The sequence below is a fragment of the Pollachius pollachius genome (genome assembly GCF_949987615.1).
Source record: "Pollachius pollachius genome assembly, chromosome: 8".
NCBI classification, from domain to species: Eukaryota; Metazoa; Chordata; class Actinopteri; order Gadiformes; family Gadidae; genus Pollachius; species Pollachius pollachius.
Genome location: NC_136941.1, coordinates 4,497,135 through 4,517,682, shown reverse-complemented (window position 1 = coordinate 4,517,682; position 20,548 = coordinate 4,497,135). Strand labels below are relative to the sequence as shown.

General features: G+C 46.7%; 2 protein-coding genes across 4 annotated transcripts in view; one reads left to right on the top strand and one right to left on the bottom strand.

Annotated features, from left to right (window-relative positions):
- Nucleotides 1–646: 646 nt before the first annotated feature.
- LOC307079671 (suppressor of tumorigenicity 14 protein homolog) lies at nt 647–16,275 on the bottom strand. The gene is made up of 19 exons (XM_079742138.1): nt 15,978–16,275; nt 14,077–14,239; nt 12,900–13,030; nt 12,583–12,653; nt 12,024–12,205; nt 11,758–11,793; nt 11,449–11,677; nt 10,832–10,965; nt 9,587–9,684; nt 9,245–9,354; nt 8,432–8,562; nt 8,220–8,324; nt 7,364–7,471; nt 6,004–6,120; nt 4,937–5,059; nt 3,735–3,918; nt 2,844–3,115; nt 2,098–2,234; nt 647–1,550 (listed from the first exon to the last, which is right to left on the bottom strand). The coding sequence occupies exons 1-19, from the start codon at nt 16,023–16,025 to the stop codon at nt 1,389–1,391; spliced, it is 2,541 nt and encodes an 846-aa protein (XP_079598264.1). The 5' UTR covers nt 16,026–16,275; the 3' UTR covers nt 647–1,388.
- Nucleotides 16,276–17,163: 888 nt separating this feature from the next.
- LOC307079674 (tyrosine-protein phosphatase non-receptor type 7-like) overlaps nt 17,164–20,548 on the top strand; it is an 8,114-nt gene continuing 4,729 nt past the window's right edge. The window contains exons 1-5 of one of the 3 annotated variants that reach the window (XM_079742142.1): nt 17,164–17,204; nt 19,035–19,133; nt 19,227–19,434; nt 19,754–19,934; nt 20,399–20,483. In XM_079742142.1, coding sequence (XP_079598268.1) covers nt 19,364–19,434; nt 19,754–19,934; nt 20,399–20,483 — 337 coding nt within the window. In that variant the 5' untranslated portion in view covers nt 17,164–17,204; nt 19,035–19,133; nt 19,227–19,363. Of the gene's footprint in view, nt 17,205–19,034; nt 19,134–19,226; nt 19,435–19,688; nt 19,935–20,398; nt 20,484–20,548 lie in introns of all 3 variants that reach the window. The other 2 variants (XM_079742141.1, XM_079742143.1) reach the window with 2 other exon arrangements.

The window sequence follows — 20,548 nt, the reverse complement described above, 5'->3', positions numbered from 1 at the left end:
ACTATCATGATTAGTTCACCTCTAGGCACTATCATGATTAGTTCACCTCTAGACACTATCATGATTAGTTCACCTCTAGACACTATCATGTTAAGTTCACCTCTAGGCACTCCTGTTTAGTTCACCTCTAGGCACTATCATGATTAGTTCACCTCTAGAAACTATCATGATTAGTTTACCTCTAGACACTCCTGTTTAGTTCACCTCTAGAAACTATCATGTGTTTAGTTCACCTCTAGGCACTATCATGATTAGTTCACCTCTAGACACTCCTGTTTAGTTCACCTCTAGGCACTATCGTGATAAGTTCACCTCTGGACACTCATGTTTAGTTCACCTCTAGGCACTATCATGATTAGTTCACCTCTAGAAACTATCATGCTTAGTTCACCTCTAGAAACTCCTGTTTAGTTCACCTCTAGGCACTATCATGATTAGTTCACCTCTAGAAACTATCATGATTAGTTCACCTCTAGACACTATCCTGATTAGATCACCTCTAGACACTATAATTTTTAGTTCACCTCTAGACACTATTTTGATTTGTTCACCTCTAGACACTCATTATGTGTTTAGTTCACTTCTAGATACTACCATGCTAAATGTAGTTACAAGGGATTAATACTGCAGTTACAATCCAACAGAGTACTCATATAAAACATCTTTATTTTGCAAAGCCCAAAAACAGTTGTAATAAGAAACCTGCCAACACCCTGCATGTTTTCACTTAGGTCCTCCTCTCTGTAAGGTGAGAGTGATGAAAGTGATGCTTTACCTGAGAGACTTTACGTCAACCCATTGTCCTTCATCAGTATTTATATAAAACACTCATGGTATAACCTAGCATATCAGCACATTTTCAGGCATAATACTCAATAATCAGTAAATATTTATAGAAAAATATTTTCAAATATAAAATATAATCTGCATAAATTAAACACAAGTAACCCAAAACCATTTCCGCAGCACAAACCAAAACCGATTACTGTAATAACCACAGTGTTTCCCAGTATTTTAAATACAAATGCAACATAAAAGATAGTCCCACTATCTCCTTCTCCAGCTTTCTTCAGGCCACGTGGACCATGTGACCTGGAGGCTGAGGGGTCACATGGTTAGCCGTTAGCCTGCCCTAGGTCTGTGACAGTAGCAGTAGATATGTTCTGAGGACCCTGATGTCCGCCATCAGTACTGAGAAGTGTTCCAACAGCCTCCAGCAGGTGTCACCCCCCCCCCCCCACCCCGCCCAGCAGTCAGCGCTCATCGCCACGGTCATCGCCATGCCGACGTAAAGACCCGTTAGCTACCGTTAACCACCACGCCTTGTGTGACCTCGGCGGGTCCAGAGGGGAGGGTCCTGGAGCCCGGGCCAGGGGGCTGTCCGCGGGCTACAGGCCTGTGTGCTCCTTGATCCAGGCGCGGTGGTGCGTGACCCGGGAGTACACGCCGGGCCGGTTCTTACGGGCGCAGCCGTCTCCCCAGCTGACCACGCCCGCCTGGAAGACACGCCCGCTCGCCGCCGTGATGGACAGGGGCCCGCCAGAGTCACCCTGAGGGGTCAGAGGTTAAAGGTCAGGCTAGAGACTGTTAATCATAACCAGAAGAGGATGATACTGGTAAAACAGAAGAAAGTAACTTCCTGGTTGGTTTGTTCGTATATAAAGTAGTTTATTCAAATCCAATCGGATATAAATGTCATCTGATCTAATCTAAGATAATATTTTGGGTGTATGTTTATCTAATATGATTAGTGTATGTTTAATCTAATATGATTGGTGTATGTTTAATATAATATGATTAGTGTATGTTTAATCTAATATGATGGATTTATGTTTAATATAATATGATAGGTGTATGTTTAATATCATTTGTGATTAGCTGGTTTATGTTTATTCTGTGATTGCCTGGTTTAAATTTTTAAATCTGTGATTGGCTGGTTTATGCTTCATTTTATCTGTGATTGGCTGGTTTATGTTTAATCTAATCTGTGATTGGCTGCGTTACGTTTCATCTAATCTGTGATTGGCTGGTTTATGTCTCATCTAATCTGTGATTGGCTGGTTTATGTTTCATCTAGTCTGTGATTGGCTGGTGTACCTGACAGGCGTCCACGCCTCCCTTCAAGATGCCGGCACAAAGCATGCCGTCTGTGATCTGGCCCTGCAACAGAGTATTGCAAACCGTTTGGTTCACCACGCGCACCTCCGCCTTCTGCAAGATGGCCGCTTTAAAACCTGCAGCACAGCATATGGAACATGCTTATTTTAACACGCTAACATCAACACTGTCGTAAACATGGGGACGTAAACATGTTGACATTAACACGCTAAGGTAAACACATTGATGTACACATTATAACATAAACAGGGCGATGTTAAAACGCTAACGTAAACTTGCTAACTTATACACGCTGACGTCAACATGCTCATTTAAACAAGCTCACGTAAACATGCTATCTTAAACACGCTCACGTAAACATGCTAACTTAAACACGCTCACGTAAACATGCTAACTTAAACTAACTTTCACAGGCCAACCAAAACATGCAAATTTATACACACTGACTTAAACATGCTAACTTAAACACGCTGACATTAACACTTAATGAACCCTCCTATAGTGCATGAACACATGTTCAGCCGGATTGTGCAGGGGTTAGTTTGCGATTCCAAGTTGAAAGGTTCTCGGTTCCCTCCCCCATGTACGAGTGTGTGCCAGCAGCGCCCCTTAACCCATTTGTACCGGCTGCTGCGCGGCGCAACATTGTATCTAGTAGATACAATGTTGCGCCGCGCAGCAGTCGGTTCAAATGGGTTAACACAGAGGAGATGTGAGCGGCCTACCTCCCTCCCTGGTGGTCCCCCAGCCAGTGATCCAGGCCGACTCCCCGGCATGGAACTGGTGGGCGGGACTGGGCAGGCAGATGGGCCAGATGTTCTGGTTGAGGGTGACGGGCTCCTGCAGCTCCATCAGGGCAAGGTCGTTGGCGTAGGTCTTGGGGTTGAAGCTCGGGTGGGGGATGATCCTCTGCAGGTACCTCCTCACCGTCCACTCGCTGTCATGGCCCTGGATGTGGAGGCCCAACATGGCCTCCCAGAGGTCCACCCTGGAGAACCTGAGGGCCGGACCACGACATGGTCTTCATTGTGTACAACTAGTTTTACGGGATAACATGTTATCATACTTGATAACATGTGATTATATTATAACAAGTTATATGTGATAGCATGTCATTATACATGATAACATGTTATTATAACTAGAGTAATACATGACAACATGTTATTATGCACGATAACATGTTATTCAAATTATAACTAGAGTTATACATGATCAAATGTTATTATGCATGATAACATGTTATAACTAAAGTTATACATGATAACATTTTATTATCTTATAACTACAGTTATACGTGATAACATGTTATTATATTATAGCTAGAGCTATAAATGATAACATGTTATTATGTTACAATTAGAGTTATACATGATAACATGTTATTCTATTACAACTAGAGTAATACGTGATAACATGTTATTCTATTACAACTAGAGTAATACGTGATAACATGTTATTCTATTACAACTAGAGTTATACATGATAACATGTTATTATATTATAACTTGTTTGTGTTTGTGTGTGGTGTTGTGTGTATTGTGTTCTGTCTGTCTGTCTCTCTGTCTGTCTGTCTGTCTGTCTGTCTGTCTGTCTGTCTGTCTGTCTGTCTGTACCTGGTGGTGTCGTCGTCTTGGACACAGTGCGCGGCGGTGAGCAGCCAGCTGCCGTTCAGGACGGAGGCCCCGCACACGTGACCTTTGCCCCGGACGTGGAGGCTCACCTGCCAGGGCCACTCCCCCACCTGCGAGCTCTCCCCCCCAACCACGGCCGAGCTCTTAAAGGGACGGGTCCCACACTCTGCACACACACACAGCATACACACAGACATACACACACACACACAGTACAATACACACGCACACACACACATTAAAATACACATAGACACAGTACAACAGTATGATAGTTAGTAGTCTGTGTGAGCTGTGTGGTAGCTAGTGTGATAGCTAGAGTGTGGTAGCTGTAAGGTAGTTAGCGTGATAGGTAGAGTGTGTTAGCTGTATGGTAGTTAGGGTGATAGGTAGAGTGTGTTAGCTGTATGGTAGTTAGGGTGATAGGTAGAGTGTGTTAGCTGTAAGGTAGTTAGGGTGATAGGTAGAGTGTGTTAGCCATTAGGTAGTTAGGGTGATAGGTAGATTGTGTTAGCCATAAGGTAGTTAGGGTGATAGGTAGAGTGTGTTAGCTATGAGGTAGTTAGCGTGATAGGTAGAGTGTGTTAGCTGTAAGGTAGTTAGCATGATAGGTAGAGTGTGTTAGCCGTAAGGTAGTTAGCGTGATAGGTAGAGTGTGTTAGCTGTAAGGTAGTTAGGGTGATAGGTAGAGTGTGTTAGCCATAAGGTAGTTAGGGTGATAGGTAGAGTGTGTTAGCTGTAAGGTAGTTAGCATGATAGGTAGAGTGTGTTAGCTGTAAGGTAGTTAGGGTGATAGGTAGAGTGTGTTAGCTGTAAGGTAGTTAGCATGATAGGTAGAGTGTGTTAGCTGTAAGGTAGTTAGGGTGATAGGTAGAGTGTGTTAGCTGTAAGGTAGTTAGCGTGATAGGTAGAGTGTGTTAGCTGTAAGGTAGTTAGCGTGATAGGTAGAGTGTGTTAGCTGTAAGGTAGTTAGCGTGATAGGTAGAGTGTGTTAGCTGTAAGGTAGTTAGCGTGATAGGTAGAGTGTGTTAGCTGTAAGGTAGTTAGCGTGATAGGTAGAGTGTGTTAGCTGTAAGGTAGTTAGCGTGATAGGTAGATTGTGTTAGCTGTAAGGTAGTTAGCGTGATAGGTAGAGTGTGTTAGCTGTAAGGTAGTTAGCTGTACGGTAGTTAGAGTTCACACACCACAGTTGGCTTCATCAGAGGCGTCCTGACAGTCCGCTTCTCCGTCACACTCGGGGTTCACCTTACTGATGCACACCCCCGAGCTGCAGCGGAAGGTCTGAGCTGAGCACTTGGCCTCCACCACTACACACACACACACACACACACACACACACACAGGCAACCTGTTATACACTGAGACACACACACACACACACACACACACACACAAAGGCAACATGGCATACACTGAGACACACACACACACACACACACACACACACAGGCAACATGTTATACACTGAGAGACACATACACACACACACACACGCACGCAACATGGCATAAACTGAGACACACACACACACACAGGCAACATGTTATACACTGAGACACACACACAGACACGCACACAAAAGCAACATGGCATACACTGAGACACACACACACACACAGGCAACATGTTATACACTGAGAGACACACACACACACGCACGCAACATGGCATAAACTGAGACACACACACACACAGGCAACATGTTATACACTGACACACACACATACACACGCACACACACACACAAAGGCAGCATGGCATACACTGAGACACACACACACACACACAGGCAACATGTTATAAACTGACACACACACACACACACGGGCAACACATTGTACACTGTAACACTCACACACACACATGGGCAACACTTTATACACTGAGACACAAACACACACATGGGCAGCAATTTATACACTATTACACACACACAGGCAACACTTTATACACACACACACCCACACACGGGCAACACTTTATACACTGTTACATACATACACACACACGGGCAACACTTTATATACTGTTACACACACACACACACACACACACACACACACACACACACACAAACGGGCAACACTTTATACACTTACACACACACACACGGGCAACACTTTATACACTTACACACACACACGGGCAACACTTTATACACTGTTACACACACACACACACACACACACACACACACACACACACGGGCAACACTTTATACACTGTTACACGACAGCACTGAGAGACATACCCTTCTTACACTGGGCCTCGTCCGACCCATCCGAGCAGTCGTCGATCCCATCACACGTCTGGTTGTCTGGGATGCAGCGGTCGTTATGACAACGGAACTGTCCTGCACTGCACTGCCCTGCAGACAAACAAACATTCCTTAACTCCCTCCTGCATTCCAAACCAACATTCCTTAACTCCCTCCTGCATTCCAAACAAACACACCCTAAGTTTCTGCTCCAGTTGAAACAAACACAACTTGTTTATAGCAAAGCATGTATAGATAAATCTATGAGTGTTTTTATAAGTCTGTGATAAGTGTGTTTATATGTTTATGATAAGTGTGTTTATCATTCTATGGTAAGTGTGTTTATCATTGTATGATAAGTGTATATAAGTCTATGATGAGTGTGTTTATAAGTCTATGGTAAGTGAATAAGTCTATGATAATTGTGTGGCTGGTTCAGACTACACCATTTCAGCCCGATTTTTCCCCGATTCTTTCGTCGCAAACAAATTTGCGAGTTGTACCTGTCAGAATTTTTTGGGGAATCGCATGACGTAACCATTGTTGACATGAGGGAACCCCGCCCCCAGTTGCGTGAGGGAACCCCGCGAACAGCTGGAGCTCACGCGCAGTGTTTACCAACTGACTTCACTGCACTAAACTGAGTACACAGTAACTACTACAAAAATGAATACGATCAATAACAAGAATGCTAATAAAGAAAACCAGGGAAAATGGAGCAACATAATGGAGACAACTTTGGTTGAAATGTGGCAGCAACTTTCGACGTGTCCACAAAGGAGTTCCACGATAGGGTGAAGGGATACAGCCTGGCGAGAAATAGCCGACGCCACCCAGTATGTTTGGAGCCAACTGCTGTTGACGTGCTAATAGCTATCATAACCTATCATAAACCTCAAACTGCTAGGAACTCGGGATCCATTGTTGACGCTCTGTTGCTAGGCTACGTGGTTGCTGAGGGTACTTTGTATCGCTCACGTCACGCGCACCGCAACTCCTGTGAGGAGTTGCTGCATTGAGCAGATATAAAAACTACTGGAACCTTTATGACAAAAATGTTAAAAAACATTTACATCAGTTCTAAACCTTAGATTTTCTAAATATCTTACAAACGTGAATGATACAAAGTAGAGAGCATCGCACCCTCGAATCTTGTAGTGTGGCCAGCCTTCCGACGAGACAAGGCCCGATTTCCTGGCTCTGTGATCGTATAGTGTGACATGTTAAATTGTGGAGGAATATCTGAGGATCGTGTAGTCTGAACCAGCCAGCTGAAGTCTGTATTTGATTAGGGATCATGTTTTAATCTGACCAATCCTGTGAGAGGGTTTGACGGACAGCCCTGCCGACCTACCACAGTGCTCCTCGTCAGAGCCGTCTCCACAGTCGTCCACTCCGTCACACCTCCAGAAGCTGGGCTTACACCTCCCGTTAGCACAGAGGAACTGGCCCTCCTGGCAGGCTAAACACACACACACACACACACACACACACACACACACACGTTCTTCATCATACCCCTACACCGCCTCACTCTCCACACACTCACTCCTTCAGACCCCTACACCGCCTCACTCCTTCACACCCCTGGACCACCTCACTCTCCACACACTCACTCCTTCAGACCCCTACACCGCCTCACTCCTTCAGACCCCTACACCGCCTCACTCTCCACACACTCACTCCTTCAGACCCCTACACCGCCTCACTCCTTCAGACCCCTGCACCACCTCACTCTCCACACTCACTCCTTCAGACCCCTACACCGCCTCACTCCTTCAGACCCCTACACCGCCTCACTCTCCACACACTCACTCCTTCAGACCCCTACACCGCCTCACTCCTTCAGACCCCTACACCGCCTCACTCCTTCAGACCCCTACACCGCCTCACTCTCCACACACTCACTCCTTCAGACCCCTACACCGCCTCACTCCTTCAGACCCCTACACCGCCTCACTCCTTCAGACCCCTACACGCCTCACTCCTTCAGACCCCTACACCGCCTCACTCTCCACACACTCACTCCTTCAGACCCCTACACCGCCTCACTCCTTCAGACCCCTACACCGCCTCACTCTCCACACACTCACTCCTTCAGACCCCTACACCGCCTCACTCCTTCAGACCCCTGCACCACCTCACTCTCCACACTCACTCCATCCCCAGTCGTACAACAGGAGCCATAAGTCCTGATCCGGTGGACGTACTGCAGTTGTTCTCGTCGCTGTGGTCCGCACAGTCCTCCCAGCCGTCGCAGTGCAGAGTGTGGTTCACACACTGGTGGTTGTCGCAGTGGAAACGCCCAGGGCATGCTGGGTACGGAAACGGCACAACACAGTGTGAGTGAGTAGGCGTGTGGAGATTATTCAAGTGTTTTTTTAATCGAAGTGTTCATCATCATGTGTAGTGAGAGGCTCACGGTTAGCAGGGACGAAGGCTTCGTATTGGGCAGAGAATCCAGAATCCACGTTGGAGGAGTCGGACTGGAACCTGACGGCCATCTTGGTGCTTTCTACGGTGATGGCGCTGCTGCCTTTCTTTCCACAGAGCCTTCCGGGAGAGGATTCATGTTCAGGTAGAATGTTTTTAATGTCAGTATCATATTCACTTCCCCCTACCTTTATAATTTCCCCTTTCTCTCTTTTGGTTGAGCGGTGACGTCTGAGCTATCTATGTGAGCTCTGGTCTACATTACATGCTATCGTCAGCCAGTTTTTCTAGTTTGTCCCTGTATCTCTCACAACTGTTTTCAGATCACGGTCTGAAGAGATTAAAAACACTCCGTAAAAAAGGTCAGAGAGTTGATGGAGGGATGATAGAGGAGAGACAGAATGACGGAGGGATGAAAAAGGAGAGACAGAATGATGGAGGGATGAAAAAGGAGAGACAGAATGATGAAAGAGGAGAGACAGAATGATGGAGGGATGACAGAGGAGAGACAGAATGATGAAAGGATGACAGAGGATAGATAGTATGATGAAAGGATGAAAGGATAGATAGTATGATGAAAGGATGAAAGAGGAGAGACAGAATGATGGAGGGATGACAGAGGAGAGACAGAATGATGGAGGGATGACTGAGGAGAGAAAGAATAATGGAGGGATGACAGTAGGGACAGAATGATGGAGGGCTGATGAGAGCCAGAATCATGAAGGGATGACGGAGGAGAGACTGTATGATGAAAGGATGACAGAGGAGAGACAGAATGATGAAGGGATGATCAGAGACAGACCTTTGGTCGTTGACCTCTACATAATCCTTGGTACACCCCGCTTTGCCCCCTGCTGGGTCTGCCAGAGAGAAATCAGTGAACTGGAGTTTGATAAAGTGGCCTTCGGGGACCTGGAGGGAGGGAAGGGAGAGATATGATCTAGGTTCAAACAAACAATCAGATTGTAGACAGCATCTGATTCTGACCAGACCTGGGACTAGACCAGGCCTAGACCAGACCAGGACTAGTACTGGATCAGGGCTAGAAAAGACCAGACCAGACTAGACTAGATCAGACCAGACTAGACTAGAATGGTCCAGGACCAGACCTAGACCAGGGGGGAGTGAGGGGAAGAGGACTGACCTGAATGTTCCACACGCATGTCGTCTTAGGAGGGTAGAACGCCGGGAAGAAGGGTGAGGTGATGACCCCTGAGAGGCCAGTCAGTTGACCCCCACATGCTACAAGGACCAAAACAAGCTGTTAGCCGCACACGCTACAGGAAGACAACAAGCTGTTAGCTCCACACGCTACAGGGCCACATCAAGCTGTTAGCTCCACACTACAGGACCGCAACAAACTGTTAGCCCCACACGCTACAGGACAACAAGAAGCTGTTAGCTCCACACGCTACAGGATAACAAGAAGCTGTTAGCCCCACACGCTACAGGACAACAAGAAGCTGTTAGCTCCACACGCTACAGGACAACAAGAAGCTGTTAGCTCCACACACTACAGGAAGACAACAAGCTGTTAGCCCCACACGCTACAGGACAACAAGAAGCTGTTAGCTCCACACGCTACAGGACAACAAGAAGCTGTTAGCTCCAAACGCTACAGGAAGACAACAAGCTGTTAGCTCCACATGCTACAGGACAACAAGAAGCTGTTAGCTCCACACGCTACAGGACAACAAGAAGCTGTTAGCTCCACACGCTACAGGATAACAACAAACTGTTAGCCCCACACGCTACAGGACAACAAGAAGCTGTTAGCTCCACACGCTACAGGACAACAAGAAGCTGTTAGCTCCACACACTACAGGAAGACAACAAGCTGTTAGCCCCACACGCTACAGGACAACAAGAAGCTGTTATCTCCACACGCTACAGGACAACAAGAAGCTGTTAGCTCCACACGCTACAGGAAGACAACAAGCTGTTAGCCCCACACGCTACAGGACAACAAGAAGCTGTTAGCTCCACACGCTACAGGACAACAAGAAGCTGTTAGCTCCAAACGCTACAGGACAACAAGAAGCTGTTAGCTCCACACGCTACAGGACAACAAGAAGCTGTTAGCTCCACACGCTACAGGAAGACAACAAGCTGTTAGCCCCACACGCTACAGGACAACAAGAAGCTGTTAGCCCCACACGCTACAGGACAACAAGAAGCTGTTAGCTCCACACGCTACAGGACAACAAGAAGCTGTTAGCTCCAAACGCTACAGGAAGACAACAAGCTGTTAGCCCCACACGCTACAGGACAACAAGAAGCTGTTAGCTCCACATGCTACAGGACCGCAACAAGCCATTAGCTCCACACGCTGATCAGCTAGCTAGCCTTATGTAGCTGGATGTGGTGCCTGGGGGGACGGTGTTCTTACTGGTGTTAAGAGGGATCTGGGAGTAGGTGGCTCTGAAGCCTCGGAAGTTATTCTCTTTGCTGGTTACCATGGTGAGCAGCATCACATTCCCAGAAGAAAGAAAGACCATGGGCTGGTGGACGTTTCCGCACTTCCTGGAAGGAGAAGCAGCCCCATCACCTCTCATGTGCTTATACTTGATATACAATTGATGAGTTATGAATATGATTGGGTGGATGAAAAAAAAGAAAAGAATGAAAAGTTATTTGATCCGTCTGTCTCCATAACATAGATCTATGATGAGGCCTTCATCCTGCAACATAGATCTATGACGATGTCCTGCAGCATAGATCTATTAGGAGGTCTCAATCCTGCAACATATATCCATGATGAGGTTTCCATCCTGCAACATTGATCTATGATGAGGTCTCCCTCCTGAACATTGATCTATGATGAGGTCTCCCTCCTGAACATAGATCTATGATGAGGTATCCATCCTGCATCATTGATCTATTATGAGGTCCTGCAACATAGATCTATGATGAGGTCTCCATCCTGAATCTAGATCTATGATGAGGTCACCATCCCGATCATAGATCTATGTTTGTATCTAGGTCTCAGGGCGTGTGCAGACTGACTCTGCCAGGACCAGGTGCTCGATGGGGACCAGGGAGTCGTAGAGTTTGATGAAGTCCTTCTGGCAGTCCTCCTCCATGGCGAAGCTGTGGAACTCCAGGAGCACCCTGTGGTGGGGCTGAGCCCTCAGCTTCCACTGCAGGAAGGTGCTGGGCTTGTACAAGGAGTCGGGGAACCCCGGAGACCGCAGATCCCCCTTCTTCTGGACGTGGAGCGAGGTGGACCTCTGGTCTGAGCCAGGAGAAGAGTCAACATCAGCACTTCTGAGAGGCCACAGGTGTGACTTTGAATATGTTACTTATATTACTTACTGATGAACTTGGGCTTTGTCATGCGCGGATCCAGGGCTATAACACACAGAAATTGATTACCAGGGGGGATATTACCTCCAGACTTCTGGGGCTGGACGCTGGAGACTTAAAACTCTTCATGTGATTAAAAAAACACAGACATCGCTGATCATCTACTGGTGGTCTAATGATGGTCTTTTGAGGGTCTACTGGTGGTCTATTGGTGGTCTATTGAGAGTCTACAGGTGGTCTCCTGGGGTCTTTTGGGGGTCTCTGGCTGGGTGTACCTCCAGTCACCATGCGGTGGACGTTCAGGGTGTTGGTGGGTCTCAGCAGCAGGCGGCCCTGGCGGACCTGCTGTTTGTCTGGTTCCCCCAGAGACTCCATGGCCTGGTCCAGGGAGGAGAGGCGGGGCTCCGGGAGGCTGAACTCTGACTGGTAGTAGGCCACGATGCCGTCCTCCCCTTCACTGCAGCAGGACACACGGTAAGGTGAGGCTCAGCGCTACCAAGGCCCCACAAGAACCAGGGCCCATACAGGTCAACAAGGGTCCCAACACACACCAAGGCCCCACCAGAACCAGGTCCAGAGGGGCTCCAACACACACCAAGGCCCCGTCAGAACCAGGGCCCCAACCCACACCAAGGCCCCATCAGAACCAGGGCCCCAACACACACCAAGGCCCCGTCAGAACCAGGGCCCACACCGTCCACAAGGGCCCCAACACACACCAAGGCCCCGTCAGAACGAGGGCCCCAACACACACCAAGGACCCGTCAGAACCAGGGCCCACACGGGTCCCCACCCAACATGTTCTCAACAAGAAGCTGTGGGAGGAGAACCCACCTGAAGGCCTGGACCGTAGACTCCTGGAAGTACTTGGACAGCACCGAGTTCTTGGAGTACATCACCTTCAACTGAAACACGCAGAAGTCATTACTAAGCTAACTTTAGGACTGATGATATGTTACTACTAACCTAACTTTAGGACTGATGATATGTTATTACTAACCTTACCTTATGACTGATGGTACTTTATCACTAACCTAACCTTAGGACTGATAATATATTATTACTAACCTAACCTTAGGACACATAACATAATGATGTCAGGTTATGATGGGATGTAATTAGTAACATAGTTGACATGTGTGTGTTGAGACCTGGCTGTTGACCAGCCCAGCGAGGCGCTGGTACTCCTCGCTGCTGGGGTCTTCGTAGGCCTCCGCAAACTGCTGGTCTGAGATGCCCATCGCCCCCATGTAGGTCTTCTGGACCTTCTGGTCTTCACGCACTGAACAAAGGAGGGGGTTAGTACCATCACTGAACACAGGAAAGTTAGTACTGACTGAACACAGGGGGGTTAGTACCAGCTCACTAAACAGAGGGTCAGTACCAGCTCACTGAACACGACAGGAGGCTCAGTACCAGCTCACTGAACACGACAGGAGGCTCAGTACCAGCTCACTGAACACGACAGGAGGCTCAGTACCAGCTCACTGAACACGACAGGAGGGTCAGTACCAGCTCACTGAACACAACAGGAGGCTCAGTACCAGCTCACTGGACACGACAGGAGGCTCAGTACCAGCTCACTGAACAAGAAAGGAGGCTCAGTACCAGCTCACTGAACAGAGGGTGCTTAGCAGCACCAGTAGCATTTCTCATGATATTGTTTTAAAAATAGAAATTGATGTTCTCCAGATATACTGGATACACTAGCTGTTCTCCAGATATACTAGCTGTTCTCTAGATATACTAGCTGTTCTCCAGATATGTTAGATGCTCTCTAGATATACTAGCTGTTCTCCAGATATACTAGCTGTTCTCTAGATATACTAGCTGTTCTCCAGATATGTTAGATGCTCTCTAGCTGTTCTTTATGTTCTCCAGATATACTAGATGTTCTCCAAATATAATTGATGTTCTCCAGATATACTAGATGTTCTCCAAATATAATTGATGTTCTCCAGATATACTAGATGTTCTTCAGATATACTAGATGTTCTTCAGATATACTAGATGTTCTTCAGATATACTAGATGTTCTTGATGTTCTCCAGATATATTAGATGTTCTCTAGATATACTAGATGTTCTCCAGATATACTAGATGTTCTTGATGTTCTCCAGATATACTAGATGTTCACCGAATATAACTGATGTTCTTCAGATATACTAGATGTTCTTGATGTTCTCCAGGTATACCAGATGTTCTCCAAATATAATTGATGTTCTCCAGATATACTAGATGTTCTCCAGATATACTAGATGTTCTCGATCTGCTCCAGATGTACTAGGTGTGCTGTGAGGAGATCCTAGGGAGGGAGGGAGGGACCTACGGTGGAAGTGCCAGACAAGCAGTCCTGTGAGGAGGGCCAGAGCAGCAGCTCCCCCCAGCAGACCCAGACCCTTCCACAGCGTCTTCTTACTGGGCCTCCTCCTCCTCTTCTTCCCTGAGCCTGAGGCCGAGAGCATCCTGACCGCTACATCCCCGCCCTCCCCCTGGAGACAACAGAGAGAGAAACACAGAGACCTCTTACTCTACAATAAACAACAATAATCAACAACAATGACTTCATTGCAAATAACGGGTTGGAGTATCCAAGGCCGATTCTAAAGAGTAGAAACGCTTATTTGGTACTTGACAGAGGATTGACTGGTCCCGAAAAGGAAGATCTTCATAGAAGATTGATTCAGTTTATTCAGATACTAAAGCATATGTTTACTTGAGTGGGGTCTGCCTCCCCCCCTAAGAATCCCCTTACTTCTGTGAAGACCTCTTCCTCCCTTATCTTGAGTCAGAGACATGTTAATACCAAGGGAAGGGTCATCCTCACTGTGAATTCCAGTGGACACCTACTAAAAGAGACCCATTCACCACCAACGAAACTACTGCTCCTCTTCATTTGCCTCCTAGAATACCAAATGGAAGTCACTGCAGGACTACTCAAAGTCTCTCTGTGAGACAGATCGTAAATAACTAGTTATTCAAGATGGAGAGCCTTGGACAGAACTTTCTAACGGTTCAAACCAACCCTTCTCCAAATGCGAAACGCACCCAATAGAAACTCTGCAAGCAGACCTGTGCAACAACACACAGAGTCCACTGCCATCTCCAGTCCAGACACCCGCCTCCTCAACGTAAAGCCTAGCTGACCCTGAGCAGAACCACGGTACGAGACCCAAAACCGTCAGGACCCTGACCCTGCCCCGTACCCTAATCCTAACCCTGACCCTATCCTTGACCCTACCCAGAACCAGGATAGGGCTCCCCTCTGCAGTTGAGTCAGATCAACACCATCAGCCCTCAGACTATTCAGACCAACACCGTCAGCCCTCAGACTATTAAAACCAACACCACCAGCCCTCAGACTATTCAGACCAACACCGTCAGCCCTCAGATTATTCATACCAACACCGTCAGCCCTCAGACTATTCAGACCAACACCGTCAGCCCTCAGACTATTAAAACCAACACCACCAGCCCTCAGACTATTCAGACCAACACCCTCAGCCCTCAGACTATTCAGACCAACCAAGTTAGCACTAAACAAAATAAAGTTCTACCAAACACTGGAGAGAAAGACCAAAATATCAAAGTCAATAGGAGTTGTATCTGACCCTAACGAAGGATATACAGAGGGGCTGACTATCAGACAAAGACACAGACAGAAACACACATACAGAGAGAGAGACCGAGGTACACACAGACAGAGACAGACAGATAGAGACAGAGAGACAGACCCAGACCGACAGAGAAAGAGAGACAGGGAGAGAGAGAAAAGCGAGGAGTCATCAGTAGCAGTGTGTGTGTAGGGGTGAACACAATAAGGGTTATACAAAGTGATGCTGCAACAGCAGGTCTGAACCTGTCAGCAGCAAATGACACACGACACACACCCTCTGCAGCTATGAGGGTTCATTGAGAACTTCTGCGTGTTGTCCACCAGGGGGGGACGGACAGTGGTTAATTTGAGCCCGATCCTGCCGGAACATGATGAGCCTAGAGAGGATTCATCGAGGTCCATAGCCACTTCTTGACCTCCAGTGTACCTCCAGCTAACTGTCCACCAGAACATCCGGACCACCGTTGAGACCCCTCCGCTACTGCACCTTCACTGAAACATCAGTATTCCACCATACATTCTGGATGACGTTTCTGTTGGCTATGGTTACGTCACTCCCAAGACAAGATCACGCAACACAAATTAGCTTCCATACTCAGCGTCAGCGTTCTTACCTGCTCTTTACTGAACCTGATCTCCGTACCGGAGCTCGGGGAAGACATGAAGTCGAGGAAGGACCCGGGGCCGTGTGTGTGTGTGTGTGTGTGTGTGTGTGTGTGTGTGTGTGTGTGTGTGTGGATAGCTGGACGACAGGTGTCTGGTACCAGAGATATCCTCTTCTGGTCCTCTGCTTAACAGCCGCAGGTATTGGAACTCACCCTGGAGGAGGGGGACTAAACAATCACTAGTTAGTCTCAGCAGGTCTAATGTACAGCTGCTCTGTCTGTTGTAATTTGGTTCCTCTGATCAGGGCGACACCAGTGTCGATACTGAAGTCACAAACAGGTCCCACCTGTTGATTATCTCGTAGACGTGTGAGTGTAATGTAATTATTGGGGTGCAGTACTCACTACCACCAGCGGGGCGCGCTGCCGTGTCACTAACAGCCCAAGCTAGGGTTATGAAGAGAAACGGCATTGGTACTTCAGTAGTGCACGTACTGCTACATACTAACAGCTCCTGCTCGGGTTATGTTGTAAATACAGTAGAAGTACTAAAGTAGTACAATTGCTTTTACATAATATTGTAAAACTAATGTATATTACTTATGTCAGTTGCTTTGGATAGAAGCGTCTGCTAAATGCCCTAAAAGATAATATATACTAACAGCCCCAGGTCGCATTAGGTATAGCAGTAGTTCAGTAGTACAAGTAAATCTATACTAACAGTCAGCATTTGGGTCTGTTTGTCTTAACATTCGCTCTGGTAATGAAATTTAGATTAATATGTGCACTGATGGTGTGTTTATTGAATGACAATAAATCAAGTCTAAGTCTCTAGTTTCTAAGTCTAACACACAAACACACAGAGACACACAAACACACGCATCATGAACAGCAGTAGCTGCTGGCGAGTGTCTTGAGAGACCAGATAGCCTTCAAAGGTTCACATCACTACGTGTGTGTGTCTGTATAATCTGTGCTTGTTGGTGTTTTATGAGTGTGTGTGCATGTGTGTATTATGTGTGTGTTTGTGTGTTAGGAGTCCGTGTATGTGTGCATTCTGTGCTTGTGTGTCTGTGTATTCTGTGTGTGTGCGTTAGGAGTGTGAGCATGTGTGTTTACTATGTGTGTGTGTGTGTGTGTGTGTTGAGTGAGAGAGAGTGGGTGTATTAGAGGAAGTGGAGAGGGTAGAATATGAGTCGAACTCAAGAAGAGAAGTCAGAGAAGAGGAGAGCTAAGGTGAGGAATACACACACACACACACACACCTAACAAACAAACACACACACACACACCTAACACACTCCTATCACACACACACTTCTATCACACACACAAACACTCCTAACAAACACATACACACACACAAACACTCCGAACACACACGCTTCTAACGCATACACACACGCGCTACTAACACATACACACACACATGCTACAAACATACACACACCCAAACACTCATTACACACACACTCTGAAGACACACACATTTTCAGACACACTCGCATGCTCCTAACAAACACACTCTTACCACATGCATTTTCAAACACACACACACTCCAACACACACAACCACAGACCGTGAGAAAGAGACAGGTCAGACGAGCAGACAGGTGTGCGGTAGAGGTAGTAATGCTGTTGATGTCACGGGTTCATCAACGTTGAGGAGATGTGGTGTGTTTCAACACGCAGACCTCCTTCTGGAAGGAGAACCTCCACCAACCTGTTGCATCCTGTTCTCTCTCTCTCTCTGCCTCTCTCCCCTCTCTCTCTATCTGTCTCTATTTATCTCGCCCTCTCTCTGTCTCTTTCTCCCCCTCTCTCTTTCTTTCTCTCTCTCTTTCTCCTGTCTCGCTCTATCTCTCTCCCTGTCTCACTTTCTTTCCCTCCCTCCCTATCCATCTCTCTGTGCGTCTTTCGCTCTGCTTCTCTCTGTCTCTGTGTGTCTGAGCCTCTATCCCTCTCTCTGTCTCTGTGTGTCTTTGCATCTGTCTCTGCGTGTCTGTCTGTTTCTGTTTGTCTGTCTTTTTCATTTACTATGCCAAAGCATTGGAAAATTAAGAAAGTACAAAAAGGTAGAGAACCAGAAGGAAGGTCCCTTGTCCACAGCCATGGGGGTCAGGGTGCACCATGGGTCCTAGAGGAAGGGTCTGTCCCATGGGGGTCAGGGTGCACCATGGGTCCTAGAGGAAGGGTCTGTCCCATGGGGGTCAGGGTGCACCATGGGCCCTAGAGGAAGGGTCTGTCCCTTGTCCACAGCCATGGGGGTCAGTGTGCACCATGTGACCTACAGAGGAAGGAAGGTCCAAATATAAATACAATCAAAAGGTAATCAGAAGGCAATCGAGGGTTCAGCAGTGCAATATTAACCTATTAGGATGAGCATTACAGTATGGAACGGTGAGCAGGTAGAGTAGAGAAGTCTTTACTTAGCTTCACTGTGTTGTGAGGCATAGGATTCCCTCTCATCAGGTGACCAAATGTGCTGATCCACCAATCCTGGATTTCCCCTAACAGATATGGCCGTTAGTTTAAAGGGAAGGAAGGGTTCCTGATGGTCTAGTTTGTTCCTCTAGTGTTTTAAAGGAAGGGTTCCTGATGGTCTAGTTTGTTCCTCTAGTGTTTTAAAGGAAGGGTTCCTGATGGTCTAGTTTGTTCCTCTAGTGTTTTGAAGGAAGGGTTCCTGATGGTCTAGTTTGTTCCTAAAGTGTTTACAGGAAGGGTTCCTGATGCTCTAGTTTGTTCCTCTAGTGTTTTAAGGGAAGGGTTCTTGATGCTCTAGTTTGTTCGTTTTGTGTTTTAAAATCCTGGGTTAGGGTTAGGGTCATTAGGTTCAGGGGTTAGGTGGTCAGTGGGGTTAAGGAGAGCGTTGGGCTCAGTAGGTTCAGGGCTAGGGTGGTCTGAGGGGGCATCTCTCTGTGAGTCAGAGTCATACGCTATGGATGTGCTAATGCATCTGTGTGTGTGTGCGTGGGTAAGTGTGTGTGTGCGTGATGATATAGGAAGCGGATTGTGGCTGACTTCCTGTGATGTAACTTCCTCTAAGAATCGGTCTGTCTTGACCAGCAGGTGAAAGTATCCCTTTGGCACGCCCCTGCTCAGTCTGCTGTCTCTATTGGATGAGCTCTCCTGTCAGTCCCTGCATGAGTTCCCGCCCTCTGGGATGTAGGTATATTAATCTCAACCAACTCCTGTTCCCCTCTCAGTGTTTCTTCCTCATGGACTCCGTTATAATGATCTTATCTTTTTAATGAACAGGTGGCTGATAGCTGCCGACCTTTGACACACACACACACACACACACATACAAACAGACACACACACACGCATAAACACAAACACATGCAAATACGCACAAACACACACACACAAGCACGCACACGCACATTCGCACTATGAGCACTCCAGCTGAGGTTGTCCAACCACCACGTGCTCCGACCAGACCGCAGAGTCGTCTCCTGGACAGGTAGGGAACATCAATAAAGATCCAGAGAATGGAGACATGAATATACACACATAGAATGTATCACACCTATATACAGTATATATATAGATATATCTATATAGCTATAGCTATATAGATATATCTATATCTTTAGCTTTATATATATACTGTATAGATGTGTGATACATTCTATGTGTGTATATATATAGATATAAAGATATAGATATATCTTTTTATATATATATTTATTTATATATCTATGTCTATATCTATAGATATATTGCAGACATACGATGAAAAGCGTATCCACAACAGACCAGACCGTTTTGTACATCTGTAGGCGGGGCTCCAACTTGTCACTGCTGTTGGATGTGACCAGCTTGGGGGAGGAGCCTGTGTGTTCTGTCTCCACCCCCAAGGAGGTGTGGCTACAGCTTTTACACACTGCCTCACGACCACTCACACACACAGAGCTGCAGCTGGCCGCCCTGGACACACACACATTGAACACAGAATACCAGGTACTACCCCCCCCCCCCCCCCCCCCAAGCACACACACACACACACACACACCTACACACACCTACACACACTGAATAATACACACACACAAATATACACACACACACACACACACTGAATGAAAACACACTGAATAATACACACACAAGCAAATACACACACACACACACACACTGAATGAAAACACAAACACACACACCTAACACAGAGTACCAAGTACAAACACACACACACACATACACGCGCGCACACACACACACACAAACACACACACACACACACACTTGTAGTATTCTTAGTGTAGTATAGTGTAGTATAGTATAATAAAGTGTGGTTAAGTTTAGGGTTGCTATGTATCAGTGAATAGTGTTCTTAGGGTAGTATAGTGTTGTGTAGTATAATAAAGTGTGGTTTAGTTAAGCGTAGCTGTGTTGTTTTTATGAGCCCCCTATTCTCTCTACAGAAAATTCCTCCAAACTTTGTGAACTCTGAAGAACTTAACATCCCCGGACACGCAATGAAGGACCGCTACAAAACCATCCTGCCTAGTGAGTACCACCCCTATTGTACTACTATACTACTACTATACTACCACTACAACTAGTACTACCAT